Source organism: Calypte anna, chromosome 3 (genome assembly GCF_003957555.1).
Source record: "Calypte anna isolate BGI_N300 chromosome 3, bCalAnn1_v1.p, whole genome shotgun sequence".
Classification (NCBI taxonomy): Eukaryota; Metazoa; Chordata; class Aves; order Apodiformes; family Trochilidae; genus Calypte; species Calypte anna.
In genome coordinates, this window is record NC_044246.1 from 54,911,540 (window position 1) to 54,933,814 (window position 22,275).

The following is a 22,275-nucleotide window of genomic DNA, read 5'->3' on the forward strand; positions in this document are numbered from 1 at the left end:
GCCCTAAGCGTCCGTTTTCCCGGATCGCTGAATGGAGTCTCAGAAGTCAGAATTGTCGGGACTGGCAAACAAACGCAAAGAGTGGCCACTTAAAACTTTGGCAAGCCCGAACCCTCACATGGAACTCTACTTACACCACCATGAAAAGTCGGCCTATGGGTTTGCGTTTTACCACAAACCTTGAATCTACCAGCCCGTAGTGGCCGTTTCATGGATCGAACGATGTGGTCCGAAAGGTCCGAACGGTCAGGCCTGGAAAACAAACGCAAAGAGTGGCCACTGAAAACTTTGGCTGGCTCTAACCCTCACATGGAACCCTACCCACCTCACCACCAACAGTCGGCCTACGTCTTAACGTTTTACCACAAACCTTGAATCTACCAGCCCAAAGCGGCCATTTCCCGGATGGCTGAATGGGGTTTTAAAAGTCCGAACGGTCGGGAGTGGCAAAAATATTCAAAGAGTGGCCACTGAAAACTTTTGCTGGCCCTAACCCTCACATGGAACCCTACCCACAGCACCACCAACAGTCGGCCTACAGGCTTGCGTTTTACCACAAACCTTGAATCTACCAGCCCGAAGCAGCCGTTTTCCTGGATCGATGAATGAGGCCCCAAACGTCTGAACGGTCCGGAGTGGCAAACAAACGCAAAGAGTGGCCACTGAAATCTTTGACTTGCCCTAACTCTCACATGGAACTCTACCCACAGCACCACCAACAGTCGGCCTACGAGTTTGCGTTTTACCACCAACCGTGAATCTACCAGCCCGAAGTGGCCATTTTCCCGGATTACTGAATGGGGTCCCAAAAGTCCGAACGGTCGGGACTGGCAAACAAACGCAAAGAGTGTCCACTGAGAACTCTGGATGGCCCTAACCCTCACATGGAACCCTACCCACAGCACCACCAACAGTCGGCCTACGGGTTTGCGTTTTACTACAAACCTTGAATCTACCAGCCTGAAGCGGCCGTTTTCCTGGATCGCTGAATGGCGTCCCAAAAGTCTGAACGGTCTGGACTGGCAAACAAACGCAAAGAGTGGCCACTGAAATCTTTCGCTGGCCCTACCCCTCACATGGAACCCTATACACAGCACAACCAACAGTCGGCCTACGGGCTTGCATTTTACCACAAACCTTGAATCTACCAAGCTGCATTAAGCTCTGCTGCTTAATGTAAAAGACCTTTGCTTTTAAGAAATGTGGTGTTGGAAAGTATTCCAGATTGAATCCGAGAAATGAAATCTGGAGAGTATCAGAGCATTAGAAACGCTCCCTGTCCCTTTTTACAGAGAGAGAAAAAGTTTCGGCCCGCTCGGCAGATTAGATGTACTCCTTTGCTTAATATGCTCTTGGTTAGGGATCGGTTTAGGAATATCATTCATAGCGTATGGGTTTAATTTCTGTTTAGGGATAGGGTTCAAATTAGGTTTAGGTTAGAGTTAGGCTTTTGGATTAGAGTTACAGTTTAGGGTTAGAGTTAGTGTAAGGTTTCGGGTCAGGCATAATATAGGTTTAAAGGTAAGGATAGGGATAGCATTCTGTAGGTTTAGGGTTAGAGTTAGATTTAGGGTATGAAATGTCATTCCTCTCAGTTACTTTGTCACCTGGAAAGTCTTTCTCCTGCAGGTTCTCTTTCTTTAGAAGAGAGAAAACAAGCGTGGGAATGTTGCAAAGGCAGTGGATCCTGGAGCCCAGCGACACTAATTATGGATTGTAACATCTACCCACGGAAAGGCGAAACCCAAGACCGAATTCCACATCCATTTCTTGGAGGTTTCCTGGTCTCTTAGCCTGATAACTCTCTCTTTCAACTTTCATTTCAAGAAGCTTGATGTTTTTCATGCATTCAAATGAAGCTGAGAGGCAAAATCTGGAAACGGAGCAGCATTTCCAAACTTCCCGGGCATCGAAATGGATGGGGATAGTTCTCATTCCTAGACCCAGTTTTGTACTGTGAGATCTTTTCCATGCACCGAAATTGGTCCAGCTCTGCTGCTTTATGCAAAAGACCTCTGGGCTCTTGAGAAACGAAAGGAAGCCAGTTTGAGAAAGGGACTCGTTTCACATCTCCCCACGTCAAGGGAAAGGCGAAACAATATTCACATCTGCTTTAAAATTTGAGGGTGCCACAGCTTTCTAGCTCTCTTGCAGCTTTTTTTTCAAGAAACGTGATGTTGGAAGGTATTCCAGAGTGAAGCCGGGAAACGAAATCTGGAGAGTATCAGAGCATTAGAAACGCTCCCTGTCCCTTTTTACAGAGAGAGAAGCAGTTTCGGCCAGCTCGGCAGATTAGATGTACTCCTTTGCTTAATATGCTCTGGGTTCGGGATCGGTTTAGGAACATCATTCATGGCTTAAAGGTTAAATTTCTTTTTTGGGGTAGGGTTCGAATTAGGTTTAGGTTAGAGTTAGGCTTTTGGAGTAGAGTTACAGTTTAGGGTTAGAGTTAGTGTAAGGGTTAGGGTCAGGCATAGGGATAGGTTTAAAGGTAAGGATAGGAATAGCATTCTTTAGGTTTAGGGTTAGAGTTAGATTTAGAGTTAGGAATGTCATTCTTCTCAGTTACTGTGTCAACTGGAAAGTCTTTCTCCCGTAGGTTCTCTTTCTTTAAAAGAGAGAAAACAAGCCTTGGGAATGTTGCAAAGGCAGTGGAACCAGGAGCCCAGAGGCACTAATTATCACGTGTAACATCTACCCACGGAAAGGGGAAACCCAAGACCGAATTCCACATCTATTTCTTGGAGGTTTCCTGATCTTTAAGCCTGATAACTCTCTCTTCCAACTTTTATTTCAAGAAACTTAATGTTTACAAGCATTCAAATGAAGCTGAGAGGCAAAAGACATAGTTTTTGTTACAAATTTAAGGTTTTGCATGGCATTTGGTTAGGACAATATGAAAAATCTAAACAACCTAGAAAGCCATCATGTTGTTCTATGAAAATGTGATATTTTACCTTTTTCTTTTATTTTTCTTTCAGGATTTAGAGTGCATTGGACAGACTTTCATCAAGCATCTTCACTTGCACCATGTGTGAACACATTTGCTTCAGCTCTTTCATTCTGCTCCCCATGGGGACTCCAATCTTGTTCCTCCTTCTTCTTCCCATGTGTCCTGAAGGAATATATAAAGTTGGTCTTGATGCAGGGAAAAAGGCAGCACACATTTTGGTGTTTTTTATTAACTTTTCTCCATTGTTAATAAAAATGCTTCTAGGCAAACACAGTGTCCACACACAGCTTACAGAGACACAGGATGCAAGGGACTGAATCCCCCTGAAAGCAGATTTCTTCTGCATCTGGGTGGAAAGCTCAGCCACTCAGTTTGGACTAAGAAAGGAAGATCCTTTCTTTCTCTGAAACAGATCTTTCTAATCTGAAGCATCTCGATAGCTTACATGCTCCTGTCAACCCAGCACACAGAGTTGTGTGTGTGCCAAGGCAAGCACAGGATCCTTACAGCCAAAGCTGAACCCACACTCAGAAACACACCCCCACATCCCTTAGAAATTTTTTCTAAGAAATAGTTGAAGATATTTGAGTTAAATTGCATCTGAGTAAGGGCCCGGAGATCACAATTTTGAAATGAAGTGCCCTTTGGCAAAGCTGAGTCCACAGAACTTGCTTGTAGCTGGAAGTCCAGGCAGTGCTAGGAAGGAATTTGTGCTCTTCCCTATATAATGGACTGTGCTGCTTGCCCCAAAAGTGTGGTGGAAGGCAAATGTGTGCCTCCTCCTTTTGCTCTTGGCTGGCTCTGCCAAACTAGTGAAAAGGGATGGGAGGTTGATTTTGCAGTGGGAAAATGGATGGGGCTGGTCAAAATAGTTTACACAGACCAAAGTTCAGTGAGTAATGAATTTGTGAGATAGAGATGAAAGACAGAGTCCTCTTATGCAGAACTTCAAGTATCAAAATATGATGAAAACTAACTGTGTCAGTGAGCTGTGGACATAGAAAAATTAATCCTGAGTTTTTACTTAAGGGCGATGACTACTATTCATGCTCAGAATGGTCTTGCAAATCAAACACTGCATATCACACTTTCTATTTCCCAGTCTCTTCTTGTCTAGGGGGATGAAAAGGAAAGCACTCATAACCAGTTTGAATTGTTTCAGGTCTTGGGATTGTTTCATTTCACATGCCCCTACTGGAAATTACTGTCTAAGGGAAAACATGGGCTGAATTTAGTCACAGGTCTATTGAGTACAACTTGGCTTTAAGCAGAAAAAGTATAAAAATCGACATGTACTGAGCTGAAGAAAAGACCTATTAGTAAATGCTATGTAGTGCAGTCCTCTTACTAGCAAGGCATTTTTTTTTCCTTTAATCTCCTCTGAACTATGTCGATGGAAATAAAAATAAAGTTTTATGTTAATTAAAACTTCTAATCAGTTATGTAGGTCAGGAAGAAACAAAAAAGTAGTTTAAACTCCACCCTCCGTATGCTGCCAGTTTTTCTAATGAAATATAATTAGCACTAATTGGTAAAACTACACTGATGAATGGTTATAAATGTTTGTGTATTAGTCCCAGATGTAGTTTAACGGCTGTTAGTGCTAATGGCTCAGTGAAGGAAAAAGAATTCTCCTTTCATATTCCTGACATTTTCTTCAGTGTGCCCTCCTCCCAGCTCTATCTTCAAACAAGAGTGATAAAGTTTAGGGAAGGAGAAACCCCCTCTTAAATCCTGACTTTGTGAGAAACTGAATACCTTCAATTCTCATTTGAATCTGATAGATGTTGAAAGCAGCCAGCACTTAGCATCTGCAGAATCAAGCTATTTCAGGGCTGCTTTTCTTGAGCCAGCATAATTGATAGTTCAGAATTTACCAAAATAATTATCCTCTTAATTGCATACCTGTTCTTGAAAGCACACTTATGAGGCAAGCCTCTCTTCTAAGAAATCACCTGAAGTATTTGGTTTGGAATAACTGCTTTCCTGCAATCCCTGCAATTACTGGGTGGATGGTAATCACCTTCCTCAGGCAGATGTAGGTGAGAAAGCTGACCTATTTAGACATGGATGAAATGAAGTGATGAAATCAAGCTTTCTGATACAAAGCAACCCAGAGAGGTGGAGATGCTAGCCTTTTGCAGTCAAGGAAAGGCAATGACACAATGAAGAGGATGGTCTCCAGGTGTGCTCTATTTCCAAACACACTGGGAAATACATTGGAAAATACTAGGAACTTGATCACTCCTAAATATTAACAGTAAGATATCAACATTAACACCTAAGAAGATAAAACCTTTCTTTGGAAAGCACATGCATATTCTGAAATGGTTTAATAATGTGTTCCTCTGCAGGTCACCCATGCAGACCTAATTTTTGTGAGATCTAGGCTCATTAGTATTTCTAAGTTCAAACTGAAATAGCATACTTTAGGTATGAAGAAATTGCCCAGGTGGCTTATCTCTTGATGGAGGAAAGTCAGCAGGGTTACATATTTCTTTGAAAATGTTTGAAAATTTGAGGCTGTTAGTAATACAAGAAACATCACATATCTTAGGCTTTTATCTGCTATATGGACAGAAGGAAGTCATTATTAAATCTTAGCCCTTACTAGTTTTGTGTCTTACAAGGCATGTAGAACTCCTCTAAACACCCTCCTGCATCTCACTGATCATACTTGAGTTATTTTTCCTATTTGTACATGTAGAATAACCTTTAACATCATGGTACCTGGTAGCTGGGGTCTGGGAAGCAATAGGTCTTCCTTGTAGGCAATGAAAAATGGAGCTGGTTTGTGACCAGCTGGATGTCTGTAGGATGTAGTGTAACAATAAAAGATATATTTAAAAATAATTCTGCATTAAGCTGTTCTTTACCCCAGAGACTGACCACACCTATACTCATTCAACTGCAACAAATGTAGCCTGACAGCTTTTTTCAGTCTCATACTGACACAAATGAATTCTCTCTTTACCTACAGTCACCCCGACACCCTTTTCCCCCTCGCTGGAATCAAACTGAAGGATGAAACTTACCTACTCAACAGTCACATCACCAGTGACAATTCCTTCTGACCTTGCTTTTGAGCAGGTAAAATATGAAGAAGGAATATCTTAACAGGTAAAATAAAATTTTAAAAATGCTTAATTGCACAAATACCCAGTTCCCAACATTTTGAGTTACATTTTTGGTAGCACAGTAAAGGTGCCAATGGCCACTCTCGTGCAGTAAGGCCAGAGTAATTGATGCCCATCATTAAAGTTCTTTACTTTGTGAAACTGAGAAGCTGTACAAAAATCACCTACAGGGAATAGTCTCTAGTCTGTAGCATCTCTTGGGACGGGCTTTGAAGAGTGTTAGGTAGCCCAGCGTAACGGTGTGATAACATTTTAACATACAGAGAAATGACATTTGGCATCCTAGAACTGCTTGATGTACTTATGTAGGTGGAGCTTCAGTTTCTATAGTGTCTGAATGCTGACAAAAGCAGAAAAATACAGGTTTGAGCTTCTTCAGAGCAAGGAATTTGGTTTCCTAGTTCCTTGATGAGAGCTCTACCAGTTATATTGTCCAGCAAATGTGGGCAGAACTATATAATTCTGACCTACTTTGCATGCAGGTTTGCTTTGTGGAATGCCTGAGCTGGCTGGCATTGAGGAGTGCCCTGAGGGTGCAGGTCAAACCCAGCCCCATATATGTCTCCTGGTCCTGGACGGGCTCAGGTTCTTCAGCTGCTGAGCATGAGGCACCACTGGAATAACTGCAACAGTGAGTGTCCAAAAGCTGCAAGTAAAGGGGAGGAACCTAATGAATTTTGACATAACCCAGCCTAGAAAATAGCTGTTTCAGTTATGGGAGGAGAGCTGTGTTGCAAACTTAGGCTTAAAAACCTCCCTTCTATTTGACTCCTATATCAAATATTGAATTCCTTTTTGGGTTCGGCTTTCCTATTTTAATCCACAGGTCTTGGTTCCAGATTGCCCACACGGCACTCAGATTAATTCATTCCTGAGCTCTTTTTTTGGAGTAAAAGAATTTGTTCTCTTTGAAACAATACCTGCCTGCAGTTCTGGAAATAATTTAGTCCTACCTTCCCAATAGTGTAAATGAGACTACATCAGATTTGGCTCCCCCTGTCTCTCTTTTGTCCAGGCTTTGCATCCTCAAGCATCTGTGAACACTTTTCCTTGACACAGCACCAGGCACACAACACTGTGCACAGTGTATCTATCACAGGATCAGCTTCACGCTGAATGAGCATCACAGGGACTTGGCGTTGACACAAACTCTCACATTGTCCTGTCACACTCTCCAGTCCTTCCTACACCTTTACACACACACAGAGAAAATTATCACATTGTATTAGGGATTCAGGGTCAAATGCTGTGTAGGGTGGGCATGGTCTTTATGCTCTTTAGTTGCCGCAGCAAGGACGGGGACAACAGTTTGATGCAAACTAAATCCGTTTATTCGTATCCTTACATGCAGTTATATACCTTTTCTTATCCCACTATTTTACAATGGTGATTTACCCAAGGAAAGAAATCGCACCTTATCTATATCACTAATCCCTTCCAGACAATCTCACAATCAGGGGGCTGCATATTCAGGAAATTCCATACTTATCTAGCATAGCTCGGGACTATGTTTATCCCACGGTTTGTATGACAAACAGCTTGTCTCCATTGGTTGTGTTGCACTGTCTGTGCATACCACCTTCGTATCTACATCTCCCCCCTTCTGTTGCACTAAAAAAACCTTAGAAACAGTTCTATTAAGCATTCCCTGGATACATTGAAAAAGACAAGGCAATAACAAAAGCAAAATCACAATAACAATCCCAGCATAACAAAGAGTTTTAACTAAAGATAAAAGCCATCCTTTAAGTCCCATATCATGAAGCCAGGTTGTGAAAGCATCGCCGAGAGGGTTTATTTGTTGCTGAATCTTCTGTGTGTGTTGCTTCAACTGCGTGATGCTGGCGTGGATGCTCTCACTATGATCAGAAAGATTCATACAGCACATGCCTTCAAATTCCTGACAGCCATGACCCTGGGCTAGCAATAAAAAATCTATAGCAGCGCGATTTTGTAATAAAGCGTGTCGCAAACTATTTTGATCCATTAAAAGGCTATCTAAAATCTCAGTAGTAATATTTGCTTGCTTTTCAGCCCAACATGCTAATCTAGCTAGGTTAGTAAGCGCATTTCCTGCGGCAGCACCAGGAATAAAAAGAGCTAAAGCAGTTCTAGCAGCTACACTTAAAAGCCTAACATTATCATCACACTGCGGTGTGAGGCCAATACTTCTTGCGTTACGAGCACGATATATAGTATTTACAAGCTGCCTTAATTTAGCAAAGCGAGGAGCAAAAAGGGTTAACGAGCCTAAATAGCAAGGTCCGCCTACAACATTACGGGGGATGCCTTGCCAGGCCCTATCACCGCAGATCAGAAATACCCCGGGGGGTAAAGCCTTAGCAGTTTCATTTACCCAAATAAGTTTAATGTTAGCTTTGGGGTTATGTGTTGTCCCTATTACCGGCATTCGCTCCGACCCATTGTACCCACAATATCCTGATCCCAGTCTATAATCTCCAGATGTAGGACTGATGTCCGGCCAGGTATCAGGGTATGCCCTAGCAGCATACTTAGGACCAAAAACTATGCAAGTAGGTGTCCAGTTTCCTGATACGTTGCCGACTGCCTGGGACCCCAATAGATTTAATTCCTGTGGATCCCAGGGGAGGGATTTTTTCAGCCCCAAAATCAGTTCTGCTGAACAATTTCCAAGTGAAGGGCTTGCTTTGCAGGATCCAATTGAAAAGTCAGCAAACAGAGAAACATTAAAACCTGGGATACCTATAAGGCAGGTACGGAAAGGGTCTGTAGCGGAAGCCATTGCAATGCAAAAATCAGTGGTGCCAGTTGCATTTGCCCACGTTACCCACATGTTTCGCCTTGGAGAGATTTCTAATACAGCATAACAAGATACAAACAATTGCAACATACAAAGCCATTTGTATAGCATTTTGCGTGTGCTGAGAGATCTGTGCTACGTCTGTTCCTTCGGTTGTCCTTCTCGATATGGGCGGATGTTCCTTGCCGGATACCACTTAGGTCCTGCTTCTGTGGAGATACAAGCGTAGCCCCTGCCCCAGGTGATTAAAGGAAATGGGCCTTCAACTTTCCCGGACTCCAAATCCCGTACTAACACAGGGGGTCTTTCCTGAAATTTAAAAAGATGGTTACTTGCAAAATGCTTTGTAATTGGTGGGGCATTGTCTGAAAAGCAATTCAAGAAATTAAAAGTATATATAGCTTTTTGCAATCTTTCTTCTGGTGTATTTATCAGTCCACCAGTTCCCCCTTTTTGTTTTAGTAATAGTGCCTTAAGGGACTGATGGGAGCGTTCAATAATTGATTGACCTGTCGGAGAATGGGGGATACCTGTCACATGTTTAATTCCCCATTCTGCAAAAAAGGTCTTCAAAAGCTGAGAAGAATAGGCAGGACCATTATCTGTTTTAACTGTTTGAGGAACTCCTAGAGAGGCAAATGCATTTAAAAAGTGTTTTTTGGCGTCTCTGGCCTTCTCTCCTGTATGGCATGATGCATAAATAGCTCCGGAGAAGGTATCAATGGAAGAGTGTATGTACTTAAGACGACCAAATTCGGAAAAATGAGTAATATCAGTTTGCCAGAGTTCAAGGCTTTGAAGTCCTCTTGGGTTAATTCCTCCTGCTAAAGGCTGAAAAGTAAATTTTTGACAATCAGGGCAAGCAGATAAGATATCAGCTGCCTGTTGTGAAGTCAGACCAAATTGTCTGCGGAGCCCTTTAGCATTTGTATGAAAAAATCTGTGACTCAGGCGAGCCTGTTCAAAGTGATTGGGAAGAGGAGACACTGACATTGTTAACAGGTCGGCCGCCCTGTTTCCTTCGGCTACAAAGCCTGGGAGGCACGTGTGAGACCTGATATGCATAATAAAGAAGGCGTGTTGCAGTTTGTTGATAAGATCAATAAGTGCTCTGAGCAGATTATACAGTTGCAAGTTGGAAATGTCTCTTAGGACTGAAGACTCTGCTTGAAGCACGATACCTGCTACATAAGCTGAGTCTGTAATAATATTTAAAGGTTGGTTATGGAAAAGAAAAAAGGCTCTAGTCACAGCTGCTAATTCAACAAGTTGAGGAGAACCTGGGTGAAAGGTGATATCAGATTGCCAATCCTTGGTTTCAGGGTCTCTCCATACAATTGCAGCTTTATGAGAGATACCTGAACCGTCTGTAAACACAGTAATTGCCTGTAAAGGAATTTCACTTCTCTTTGGAACTTCTGCAAGGGAAAAGGACAATCGAAAGAGTTTATGTGGAGGAAAATGATTTGAAAATTGTCCCGTGAAGTCCTGTACGGCAATCTGAAAAGGAAGTGAATTCTGTAGAAGAAAAGAAAGATACAATTCAGTAACAGGCATATAAATTGTAGAGAAAGATCTGCCAGAAAGAGTTAACAGTCGCTCTCTGGCTTTCATAATGATTTGAGAAAACATCTCTGGTCGCTGTAAAATAGTTTTAGAGGATTGATTCGGCAGGAAAATCCACTCTAAAATCAACAATGGATCTGTAAGCGTGGTGTCCCACTGAAAAATCATGCCACAATATTTTACACCATCCTCTAAAATTATTAATTGAAAGAATAAATCAGGGTCCCACCGAGAGGCTTGCCTCTGTTCGATGGCCCTGCAAACTCTTTGTAATGCTAATTCCGCAGAGGGTGTGAGGTGTTTGGGAGCCATTAAGTCCGCGTCTCCTTTAAGAAGATCGAATAGGGGAGCCAATTCAAATTTGAAATACCCAGAAGGGGTCGCAACCAATTAATAGATCCCAAAAGTTTTTGAGCATCATGCAGTGTGGCTATCTGAGTATTAATAGATAGCTTTTGCGGAATTATGGAATGATTGGTAATTTTCCACCCGAGATAATTCCAGGGGGTTTGTTTTTGAATTTTTTTCTGGTGAGACTTTCAAGCCTGCCTGATCGATGGCAGTTAACACAGATTCTATTGCTTTTTGTAAATCACCCTCAGTGGCAGCAGCAATTAACAGGTCATCCATATAATGATACAATATTACAGTTGGAAATTCAAGACGTACTGGGGCCAATATTTTGGCAACATACCACTGGCAGATTGTGGGGCTATTTTTCATGCCCTGAGGTAAAACCGTCCAATGGTAGCGTTTAAGAGGTGCTCCCATATTAAGGCTAGGCACAGAAAAGGCAAACTTAGGTGCATCATCAGGATGTAAAGGAATATCAAAAAAGCAATCTTTTAAATCAATAACAATCAAATTCCATTCCCGCGGGATCATTGTTGGTGAAGGGAGACCTGGTTGTAACGCTCCCATTGGCTCCATAACAGCATTAATTTTTCGTAAATCTTGCAATAATCTCCAACCACCTGATTTTTTCTTAATTACAAAAACAGGAGTATTCCACGGACTGAAAGTTGGAACTACATGTCCCTTTTTTAATTGAATTTGTACCAATTGTTCTAGGGCGGTGAGTTTTTCTTCTGATAAGGGCCACTGATTCACCCACACTGGCTCCTGTGTTTTCCAGGTTAATTGTGGAATTTCACGCCCTTCATCAGTGACCCTCGTTAAAAAACCGTTTCTAAATGCAATCCCCATTGTGATAGAACATCCCTTCCCCACAGATTCAATGGTACTGGCAATACAAATGGTCGAGTACTAGCTACCCTGTTCTCAGGACCAATGATTTGAATAACATCTTCACTCTGGTAACTGTTACCAATTCCCCCTATTCCTGCTAATGGCTGTGCAGTGCGAGTTAGATTCCACTGGCGTGGCCACTTAGCTTGGGAGATTACGGTAACATCGGCACCTGTGTCAATAAGACCTGTTAACACAACTTGTTGACATCCATTTTTAAGTTTACATTGTTTCAATGGTCTGTCCTTTGAGATCTCATGTGTCCAGTATATTTGCGGGCAGCCTGTAGATCCGAAGGCGCCCTGCCGCGTGACATCTGAGGGGAAAAAATCAGTATTTAAAGGTAACAACACCAATTGTGCTATTTTGCTTTTAGCGGGTATTGTGCAGGGTGGGGTAGGCGTCCAAGCCATTATTTTTATTTCTAATGCATCGTTGTCGATGACTCCTGGTAAAACAAAAAGACCACTAAAAGTACTTGATGACCGACCCACAATAAGACCCATAGTCCCAGACGGAAGAGGCCCTTGAAATAAAGTATCGATTATATGCACCAAGGGGTCGGCCAGAATCACTGTGAACCGGGTCGATAAATCCAGTCCGGCGCTCCGTGCTGTTGCTCTTGTAAGAGCGAGATCACTTGCTGTGGCGCATTGAGAACTGGATATTGCTGCATCGGGTATGTTTGAAATGACTGCTGAGCCGATGGGGTTTGATACGACAGAGGAACTTGTGTCTGCGCGCGGTGTCGTGCCGCGCTGCGATAATAGTTTCCCTGCGGCTTTTTCGTGCCGTCGCTGTGCAGGGCGTGGGGGCACTGATAGCTATAGCCATGTCAATTTCTCCCGCATCTAAAGCCTGCTTTTTAATAGCAGCCCATACTGCGTATGAATCGTAATAATCGGGAATTAGATCTGGTTTTTGTCCTGTATCGAAAGGATCAGGCTCGAACGGATCGTCGCTCGGCGAATCCGGTCTGGTTACCTTGGCTACAGTTCTGGCAGGCGGAGCGTCTTCCTGCGCTCTTCCCTCTGGTAGCGGGGGGGCGCTGGGAACGGCAGAAGCGGCAGGAGAAGTGTCTGCTCGCTCCGATTCTCGCGCTTTAATCCCTTCAAATACTGTCCGACAGGGAAATAGGAGTTTAAGTGCTTCATGATCCCCTCGTGTACTCAGGTCCCATAAACGGACTCCCGCTTTATCCCACAGTTCAGATTCAAAGATAGTAACAGCAGAAGTACCTGGGAATTTATCGCGGACCCATTTTAAAATGAGCTTAAGTGCATGATCCGAGATTTCTTTCTGTTGCTTAAGCAACAGTTCTCTCATAAGTCTATAAACGTCCTGTTCTTCATGGGAACTTTGATTACCCATGACTTCGTTTCTCCGAGCTCACCTGCCAAACGCGAGGAGGTGCAGACGGGCGGCCGCCCTCGTCCAGGCTTCTTTCAGCCTCAAATTCAAAGTTCTCGGAGACCTGCTGGCCGGCTGCTTCTTCAGCAGAATTCTTCCCGAATCACGTCGGGGTCACCATTTTGCCGCAGCAAGGACGGGGACAACAGTTTGATGCAAACTAAATCCGTTTATTCGTATCCTTACATGCAGTTATATACCTTTTCTTATCCCACTATTTTACAATGGTGATTTACCCAAGGAAAGAAATCGCACCTTATCTATATCACTAATCCCTTCCAGACAATCTCACAATCAGGGGGCTGCATATTCAGGAAATTCCATACTTATCTAGCATAGCTCGGGACTATGTTTATCCCACGGTTTGTATGACAAACAGCTTGTCTCCATCGGTTGTGTTGCACTGTCTGTGCATACCACCTTCGTATCTACATCTAGTCCTGAGCAAAGTCAATGTGGCTGCTTTTGTCACTTGGGCTGGAGTGAGGGACCACTTTAGAGTGACAGGATGCATTTATCTGTATTTTTTTAACCTAACCTTTTATCCATCATGGATCTCAGAATAAGGTAACCAAATAAATTAAAGAAAAACTTGAAGATGAAAATAAGACAATTCAATGGATAAGTGTGTATGACAGGATAAAAATAAAATCCTATAACTTAAAATATACACACAATATTTTACTCATTAAGATTATGAAGCTCTGGAAAAAGATAAGCTGTAAGCCTATAAACAGCTAAATCTACCCAGGATGATCATCCTAAGCTTGCAAGAAGCATCCAGGAGCCTGCTGTGTGCACCAGCTGGAGGGGACCTGAAGTCCTCTCCTTCCAACAAGGATGAACCCTGCGAGAAATGCCTCTCACCACATGGCAGCACCCATAACCTACGGCAAAGAAGCAGAGATCTGCCTCCCTCTGCTACTGAAACCTTTGTGATATTTAAGTACCTGAACAACAGGAACCTGCTTATGGTAGGCAGACGAATGCTGGTACTTTTTGTCTTCATTTGGGGGAGTGGTTGTGAACAAGAGGAATTCTTAGGTGCAGCAGCAGTGCAGGGAAATGGAGGCAGCTCTATGAGGACACATGAAGAAAAAAAGTCACATCATCTCTCTCGTTTTCAGGCTGTCTGCACCAGTGCTGGTGAGGGGTTATCCCCGCTGGAGGCAACTGAGGGCAGATCTGAGGCATGGCTGCAAACTTGCTTAAAATAAACAGTGGAGGGATGCCCAAGTGTGAGAAGGCACAAAAATCACAAGATCTGTAACCGTAACCCTGGGCAGAATCATTACAGGACAAATACTCCTGTATTATACAGTCTGTGATGTGTAAGAGCAGCTCAGAGCTTCAGGTTCAGCCCTCTTACCACTGCTCTTGCCCTACTTCAGCTCAGAAGGATGCACTAAAATTGATTGCAAATGTCAGCTTTAGACACTGAGCTGTTTTAGCCCTTCAGGCAATGCAGCCCCTTCCAGAAATTAAGTCCAAGCCAAAGTGGAGCAGCTTCTTCCCTCTCTGCAATCAGGCTTGCCTCAGGCTCCATTCTCCTCCACCCCTTGCTGCTCCTCACTCAGTTCATGCTTTCCAGGGCTGCAGGAGTTTTACCTGCTAGGGCCAGCCACTCCAGCCCTTTGGCTGCTGTCACCACCTTGCATCCTACATCCACACACTGGTCAGCAAGAGGTAGATTGTTACAGTGCATTAAGGTTTTGAAGAAGAGATGATGCACAAAAAAATGCTGATCTCCAGGTGCAGCTGGGAGTGGGGGTGTACCCACTCACCTGGGTGGCTGATGGATTCCCACAGTGCTTGGTTGTCCTTCCTCAGGCTGAATGACATCAGAAACACACACATGGGGCATAGAATCAAATGGCAGAAACCTATAAGCAATACCTATCAACGCTGACAGACATTATTTAATTCATCACTTCCTCATCAGAAGGCCAGAATATATGGGTGTAATACCCCCAACCATACTGAAGGATCCAGCACTTTCCATTTTATTCAGTGCAAAGCACAGACAGCTCTAGCTCACTGGGGACATTATCTTTTGCTATTTTGATTTTAAAAATAAGAGCTACGAAGCCAGTGACATAAAAATAGGTCTCGTCGTAGTACAGATAATAGAAATTGCTGCATTATTGTTCTGTCCTGCCACTTGTAGTAGTCAACAGCTTACTGCCTCAGAACCATCCTCATCATGTAATCACGCCTGTGTTGTATTTGCTCAGTGAAAGAGCTATTACTAAACTGAACTCCCTCTTGTGCTGGCTGAGGAGGTGAAAACTCCTTCGGTTAGGAAATGTCACTTAGGTGAAAAGGCTCTACCATTTCCAAATTTTCCCATTTAATTTTCCTTTTAAATGGGAAAGGTAAAGTGCAGCAAAGGTAAAGCACTCTCCTACCTGTAAATTAGCAAGTATATTTAGCCATGCTTTTTCTTTCCTAACGGGAGACGTGTATTTTGCTACAAGATGCCCGTTTTTTCCAAGAGTAATAAGATAAAGAACTACGCTTCTTACACTGCTCTTTGATCTGATACATGATGAGCTGATTTGAGCTAAAATTCCTCTTGAATACACTTAAAATTTTTAACTTGTAGGAGACAGCATTAGATATCTGAGCCACTTGAAAGCAACTCCAGCTGTACATATGCCTTTACCAATACCATTAACTTCAAAGTATCAGGATGTGCTATTTCCACATGCTGTTTCCAGGACCCCTTGTATCTTTGGTTATGGGTTTGCAGTGAGCCCAGGCGTTTTGTCACAAACGTGTCTTCTCTTGTCCACCATTTTCTTACCCTCAGTGTCCCAGGAGTGTGCTGGGCACCTAAACCTGCCTCACAAACACCATCTCTGTTGGTTAGAGGACATCATCCACTACCCCTGAGCAAGAGAAGGCCTGCAATGCCCAGCTGAGGGTAAAGGGTCAAACCCTGTTCACCGTAAGTGGCAGCAGGAAACACAGAGTTGCTCAGGCCTCAAGACACTGCCTCTGATTCAGTGATTCATGATAGTGAATTTCACAGATTGACTAAATCCAGCTGGAAGCTGCTTTCCAACAGGCAAATTACTTGATGCAGCAGGCTCAGGCGGCATTTGATGGGTAAGAGCACTCTGTAACACACCTCCTCATTTCCATGAACTGTGAGTTATGTAGTACTGGCATCAGCACTGCTAAACTGTATCTAACATCTCACATTATGACTACCTGATGAAGGACCAGGCATCTTAAAGATGCTTCCTCAGAGATACCCGCCATTAACCCCTTTTGAAATCAAAACAGCCAGAAACTACAAGGACCACATGCCTTAACTTTGCATATCTCTCCACTAGGAATCAGCAAGTGTGACCAGCGGGACTAGGGAATGGATTGTTGCCCTATACTTGGCACAGGTGAGACTGCACCTGGAACACTGTGTCCAGTTTGGGGCACCTAACTACAAGAAGGACATGGAGTATATTCAGAGAAGGGCAACAAAGGTAGTGAAAGGTCTAAAATCTTATGAGGAGCACAAATCTTATGAGGAATGACTGAGGGAATTGGGCTTATTCAGCCTGGAGAAAAAAATGGCTGAGGGGAAAGTTTACTGCTCTCTGCAACAACCTGAAAGGAAGCTGTAGAGGGGGGAGAGGGCATAAATGTCTTCTTCCAAATAATGACAGAGAACAATAGCCTCAAATTGTGCCAGAGGAGATTTAGATTGGACCTTAGGAAAACTGTCTTTACTGAAAGCATTGTCAGCCACTGGAACCGGCTGCCCAGGGAAGCGGTGAAGTCACCATGCTTAGAGGTATTTATTAGACATCTAGATAGGGTTCTTAGGGACATGTTTTAGTGGTGGAAATGGCAGTGCTAGGTTAACAGTTGAACCTGAGGATTTTCAAGGCCTTTTGTAACCAAAACCATTCTACAAAGTCTTTGTGTGCTCCTGGAGCAGGGCAGTGAGAACCGCCCCCTGTGCCCTCCCAGCCTCCCTGCCACCCCAGCTCTGGCTGCCACTGGGCAGGACACCCAAGACAGTGTGGAAAGCCGGGCCAAGCCAAGCCAAGCCAAACCAAACCAAACCAAGCCAAGCCAAACGCAACACGGAGGGGCGCCGCAGCCCTTCCCGCGGCTGCCATGAGTGTGCGCGGCGGCGGGGCTGCCCGCGCTGCCGCTGGGCGCCGGCGGTCCCGCAGCGCAGAGCTCCCCGCGGCGGCGCTGCGCTCCTCGGCCTCGGACCGGGCAGGTGCACGCTGCCGCTTCCTGCTGCTCCCCCCTCCAGGTAGGGCTGCCTGTGCCTGCGTGCGCCAGGGTGTGTGTGCGTGTCTGTGTGTGTCTGTGTGAGAGCCCGCCCGGCCCCGGCAGGCTGCCGAACCGCAGTGGCGGAGGCGTCGCCGGCAGCCGCGGAGGTGCCCGGCGGCGCTGGCGGGGGGGGGGAGCCCCGCAGGTAGTGGCGGCAGCAGCCGGGGGAAGTGCGGGACCTGGAGGGCGGCGGGGCCGGCGGGCGCGTTCCCCGTAGCGGGGTTGAGGGCGCGGGGCGGTGTAGAGGGGACAAGCGGAGCCGGCGCTATGCCCCGAGCAGTGGCGAAGTGGAGCGGGTCTCTCGTTGCAGGAGGCGGCGGCGTACCGGATGCCTTTGGCGGATAGAAGATGTGCCATGGGAAGCAGGCGAGCAGCGGCGGTGCTCTCCTGGCGGGGCGGCGGCGGGCGCTGTCCGCGGCGCTGTGGCTGCAGCTGGCGCTGAGCCTCGGCCCCCGGCCGGCGGCGGGCGGTGAGTGAGCGGCCCCGGCCCAGACACCCCCTTACCTGCTGTCCCCGCAGCCCCGGCTCCGGGCAGGGGGGAGCGAAGAAACTTCCACCCCCTGCACCGCTCCGTCCTGTTTCCCTCACCCCAGCCTCCGGAACCTCGGGTGGGGGACCCCCGGGAGGAGGGAACACCAACCCGGGCACTGCTTGGGATCAGTAAACCCATGGAAGTGCAGCATGATTTTGGAACCCCCTATTTTTTAATTAATAATTTTTCAAAAAAGCCTTCCCCTACCGCGGTCCACTCAGCTGCTTCTCAGATGACTCTTAGTGATAAATCCCTGTGCAGCTGGGGAAAGCAGAAATTCTGGGAGAAGGCTGACCATTTGGGGCTGAAAATGCAATGTCCTTCAGCACTCTCCTCGTGGAGGAACGGCCCAGGCTCATTTGGCCTTTTTTATTTTAATTACATTTTTACACTATCGTTTTAAATTATTGAGCCTGTGAGATATTTTCAGCAGGTACATTTAATTACAAAATTGCTTCAAATTGATTCCATAATTAGACTTGGGTTGCTATAAAAGTCCTACAGTAAACTGTTTGCTGCAAAATGAACTTAACTGTAATAATCAAAGCAGCTTCCCGTTTGTACTGTCACGGTATCATATTTGTATTTGGAGAAATAAGACATTTTATGCTTGATTCACATCACTAATGGCAGAGTCTAATATAAAAATTGCATAGGATTCTTCTCATGCCAAAGACTTCTGCCAAAATTTTCTAACTTGAATGCCTAAGCCAAACTGTCTCCCATACAGATGTGTTTCCTGTCGCTGAACATAGACTTACAGAACTATAGCTGCAGGGGACTTCAAGAGGTCATCTTGTCCATCCTTCTTCTGACGTGATTCAGTCCTAATCTATCTTGAGGCTCTAATGCCATTTTCCAATAGGAATCCCATGACTGCAAATGTGATTCCAGTTAAATTAGCTTTTAAACTCTTGCAGTCTCTATGCATCCCTCTTTAGAAATCAATAGCTTTTTGTTTGGCTGGTTTTGGTTTTGGTTTTTTTGCAACTGCTTTACTCTTGGTTTCGTGGCCAGCTCACTTTTCAGTGGGGTGGTGCCATTCTGCCTGTCCTGTGCCCTCCTCACAGCTGGAGTTGTGTGAGCTCCTTTCCTTTCCTAAGCTCCTTCTTTTGCCTTCATTCTTAAAAACAGGAATAATCCAAGGCCACCTCTTCTCTGAGGCCATATTTTTGCCAAGGTTTGACTGTTAGCATTTATTTAGCTGATCAGTGCAAGAGGTTCTTCAAAATATGGTTTATGTCTTCCTTAAATGCAGTAGTTTTCATCACACCCTGCAATAAATTCTTGTTATATCGATCATTATTACTACCTTTCATATTGGTAGCATAATTAATTCTATACCAAATTCTGTTTGTAAGCCATTTTAGGATCTTTCAAGAATATTTTTTTTGTCCAGAATATAGGAAAAAGCCGTATGTTGAATGATTGTGCATGGTCAAAATAACAAGTGAAGAGTACTCATTGCTTTTTCTAAGTTATTACTGCTATTAGTTCCCAGTGTGGTAGCACTTGGGAGTTAGGGACTATATAAATACCAGTAAATGTACAGATCTTTCATGTGGTAGAGTATTTGGTGGTGGTTGTTTTGGTTTGGTTTTTTTTTAAATCACCTTTAGTCATTCCAGTGGCAAAAATAATGAGTTTTATAATTGTAAGAGAGGACCGTAAATTAGGATCACTCCTGTTTTAGGCTCTGTTACACCCTTGAGCAAGCTCATTGTGCTTATGCAGCTTGCTGTGAAGGCTCAGTTTATGGCTCCTCAGCCTGTGACCCAAAGGCTGAGAAACTGTGAGCAGCTGTTGACATTCACCGAAGTTGGGACTTTTGGAAATTTCATGCCTGTAGGACAATTTTTATGGATTTCTGTATCCAGACAAGGCAACCAGCATTACTGAATGCTTTTCGAAATGTACCCAAATCACCGTCTGTCTTCTTGTTATCTGTTAAATAAGGATTATCATACTTCTGAGATTTGAAAAGGCTTTGATGACATTTAGTGAAAATACTATGGAGGTGGAAATAATTTGTTTAAAAAGCTTTAGAAAAACTGACAATATGCTGGGAAAAAAGATACCTCACATATAAAAAATGAAAATTAGTAGTTTACAGTTATTATTGCTATAAAGCAATCCGCAGCTGTCAAAAACGCTAACATGTTTAAAAACTTTTGAGAGAGATGTAAGTAAAGCAGCGTGCTGCAGCACGCTAGGTGGCCAGGGAGCCGCAGCCCCACCACCGGCTCGCACCTTCAATAAGGAAAAGCCGGCCCTTTATACTTTTCATGAAGCCCTTCCCCCTCAGTCTCCCATCAGTTCATCATTGGTTCCCATGCCGCGGGCTCCCCCAGCACTGGTTCGTGCTTCGCGGGCTTCGCTCTGTTGCCGAGGGGAACGGTTTCACGTTTCGCGGGCTTCGCTCTGTTGCTGAGGGGAATGGTCACGTGACGTCCCTGTTTGGCGGGCCCCTGCGGTCGGCCCCTCCTCCTGTTTTTCTGGCTTTTCTTCCTTATAAGTACACTTACAAATACACCCCAAAACAACAGGATACAACATGCTATCTGAACAAACTGACCAAACAAACATTATTAAACTAAAAGATACACTCAACAAAACAATAAACTACAATTTTAAACCCTTATTTTTCACAACAGCTAACATTTTGGCTCCTATTTAGAGCTTTCTCCCTTCCTTAGCTGATACCAGGTTTGACTCCTGTAATAATCCTGTCCTGACTTGTGTGACTCCTATTTAATATCTGACTAAGCTTTATTGATTGTCATATAGTACTGTTTCACCCCAAATCAATACTAATAACTCTTTTTCTCCTTGTCAATAGCCCTAGAGAGAATAACTGTTTATTACATTCTGACTTTCTCAAAAGTGGATCTTGCACAAAATTTACTGTAGAAATGAACTTAAATGAGCAAACCTTTCAGCTATCAATATACTTCATTTATCCCTGATGTATTAAGTCTGCTGGTACCAAGGATAAAGGAAATAATTTAGCTTAATACCTCAACTTTAGGTTTTCATCTAAGCATCTTTGGTTATCTTGCTTTTCACCAGAATTCTTTAATGTAGGGAGAAAAAGAAAAAAAAAAAAAAGAAAATAAGAAAGAATGAGCAGGGTGTAAATGTTAGGGTAAAAATGAAATGTGCAAGTGTATGGAGCTGATGACAAATTATTTTTGAGTTTTAAGGCATTATGTAGTTTCACTGTTAAACCTCTAGTATGGAGAGAATGGCTGTAAGAATATATTTTTACATTTACTTCAAATTCCTGAAATTATATTAAAATTGCAGGGGATGGAGTGAGGGGGAGGTGGAATCTAAAAGGAGACAGAGGAAAAAAGTTCAGTAAGTTTCTGGTTTTGAGGTTTGTTATGTGACCTTAAAATTTCGGCATTGGACCTGCATGTCTCCTAGGTCAGCTGGATGAGCTCTGTTTTTCTGCAGTGATTTCTGCATGGCACCATGGAAAGGCTCAGGGCTGCAACATGTGTCTCTGTAGGCTTGGACAGAGCTCTTGGCTGTCACCTTCTCTTGCCTCCTGGTCTCAAGCCAGGAGGTGTACTAGTATTCTTGCAAGGTGTTTGTTAAGTCTTCTTAAAAAGTCTCTCCTTTAAGCACCCTCTGCCAGTGTTTCATTAGCCTTTACATTAGAAACTTTTTCCTGAGATCAAACCTGAAGCATCCTTGCTGCTGTTTAAACCTCTGTTTCCCATCTTGGTTAGGACAGACATTCAGCAGAGCTTCTGCTTCTCAGCTTTCTGGCTGTTTTTCGTGTTCTGTTCCATTTCTTTGGTTTTCTGCTGCGGAAATGTGGACTTCAGTTTCTCCAAAGACTGGATGGCTTCCGTTTCTGCCAATTTGTCCCAAGTCTATAATCATACTTTCTAGAATGCAGGTCTTTCAGCCCATGACCTTGCTCATATGGAGCCGTGTCCCTGTGCATTAGGTTGCCCTGTGGCCAAATCAGCTCTGAACAGAGCTGAGGGATAGCTGCCTGTGACTTGGAGGCTCTGCTCCTTTACAGACATCCCAGGTACCTTTGCTGTCATTATACAATGCTGCTGGTTTATATTCAGCTTCTGATTCCTTGTAGCTCCCAGGTGTGTTCTGCAGTGCTGCTGCTTGGCCAGTTGTTCCTATCAAATGTTACTTTCTTTTTTTTTCACGTCCTGCAGGAAACATCCCTTGTTTCATCATCAGTGGGTGCCTTTAAGTTGGGAAGTGCTATTTACATCATATGTGATTAAAGAAATCTTGCATCTTGTGAAGCCTTTGAACATTAAATTGAACATTAGTGATACCATGCAGAACAGCAGTGGTTGGTTTTCTTTCTAGTCCA

The 22,275-nt window shown here is 44.0% G+C and overlaps 1 protein-coding gene across 1 annotated transcript in view; it reads left to right on the top strand.

Annotated features, from left to right (window-relative positions):
* Positions 1 to 17,737: 17,737 nt before the first annotated feature.
* SUSD4 (sushi domain containing 4) overlaps positions 17,738 to 22,275 on the top strand; it is a 74,749-nt gene continuing 70,211 nt past the window's right edge. The window contains 1 exon segment of the mRNA XM_030447541.1: positions 17,738 to 17,858. Coding sequence (XP_030303401.1) covers positions 17,738 to 17,858 — 121 coding nt within the window.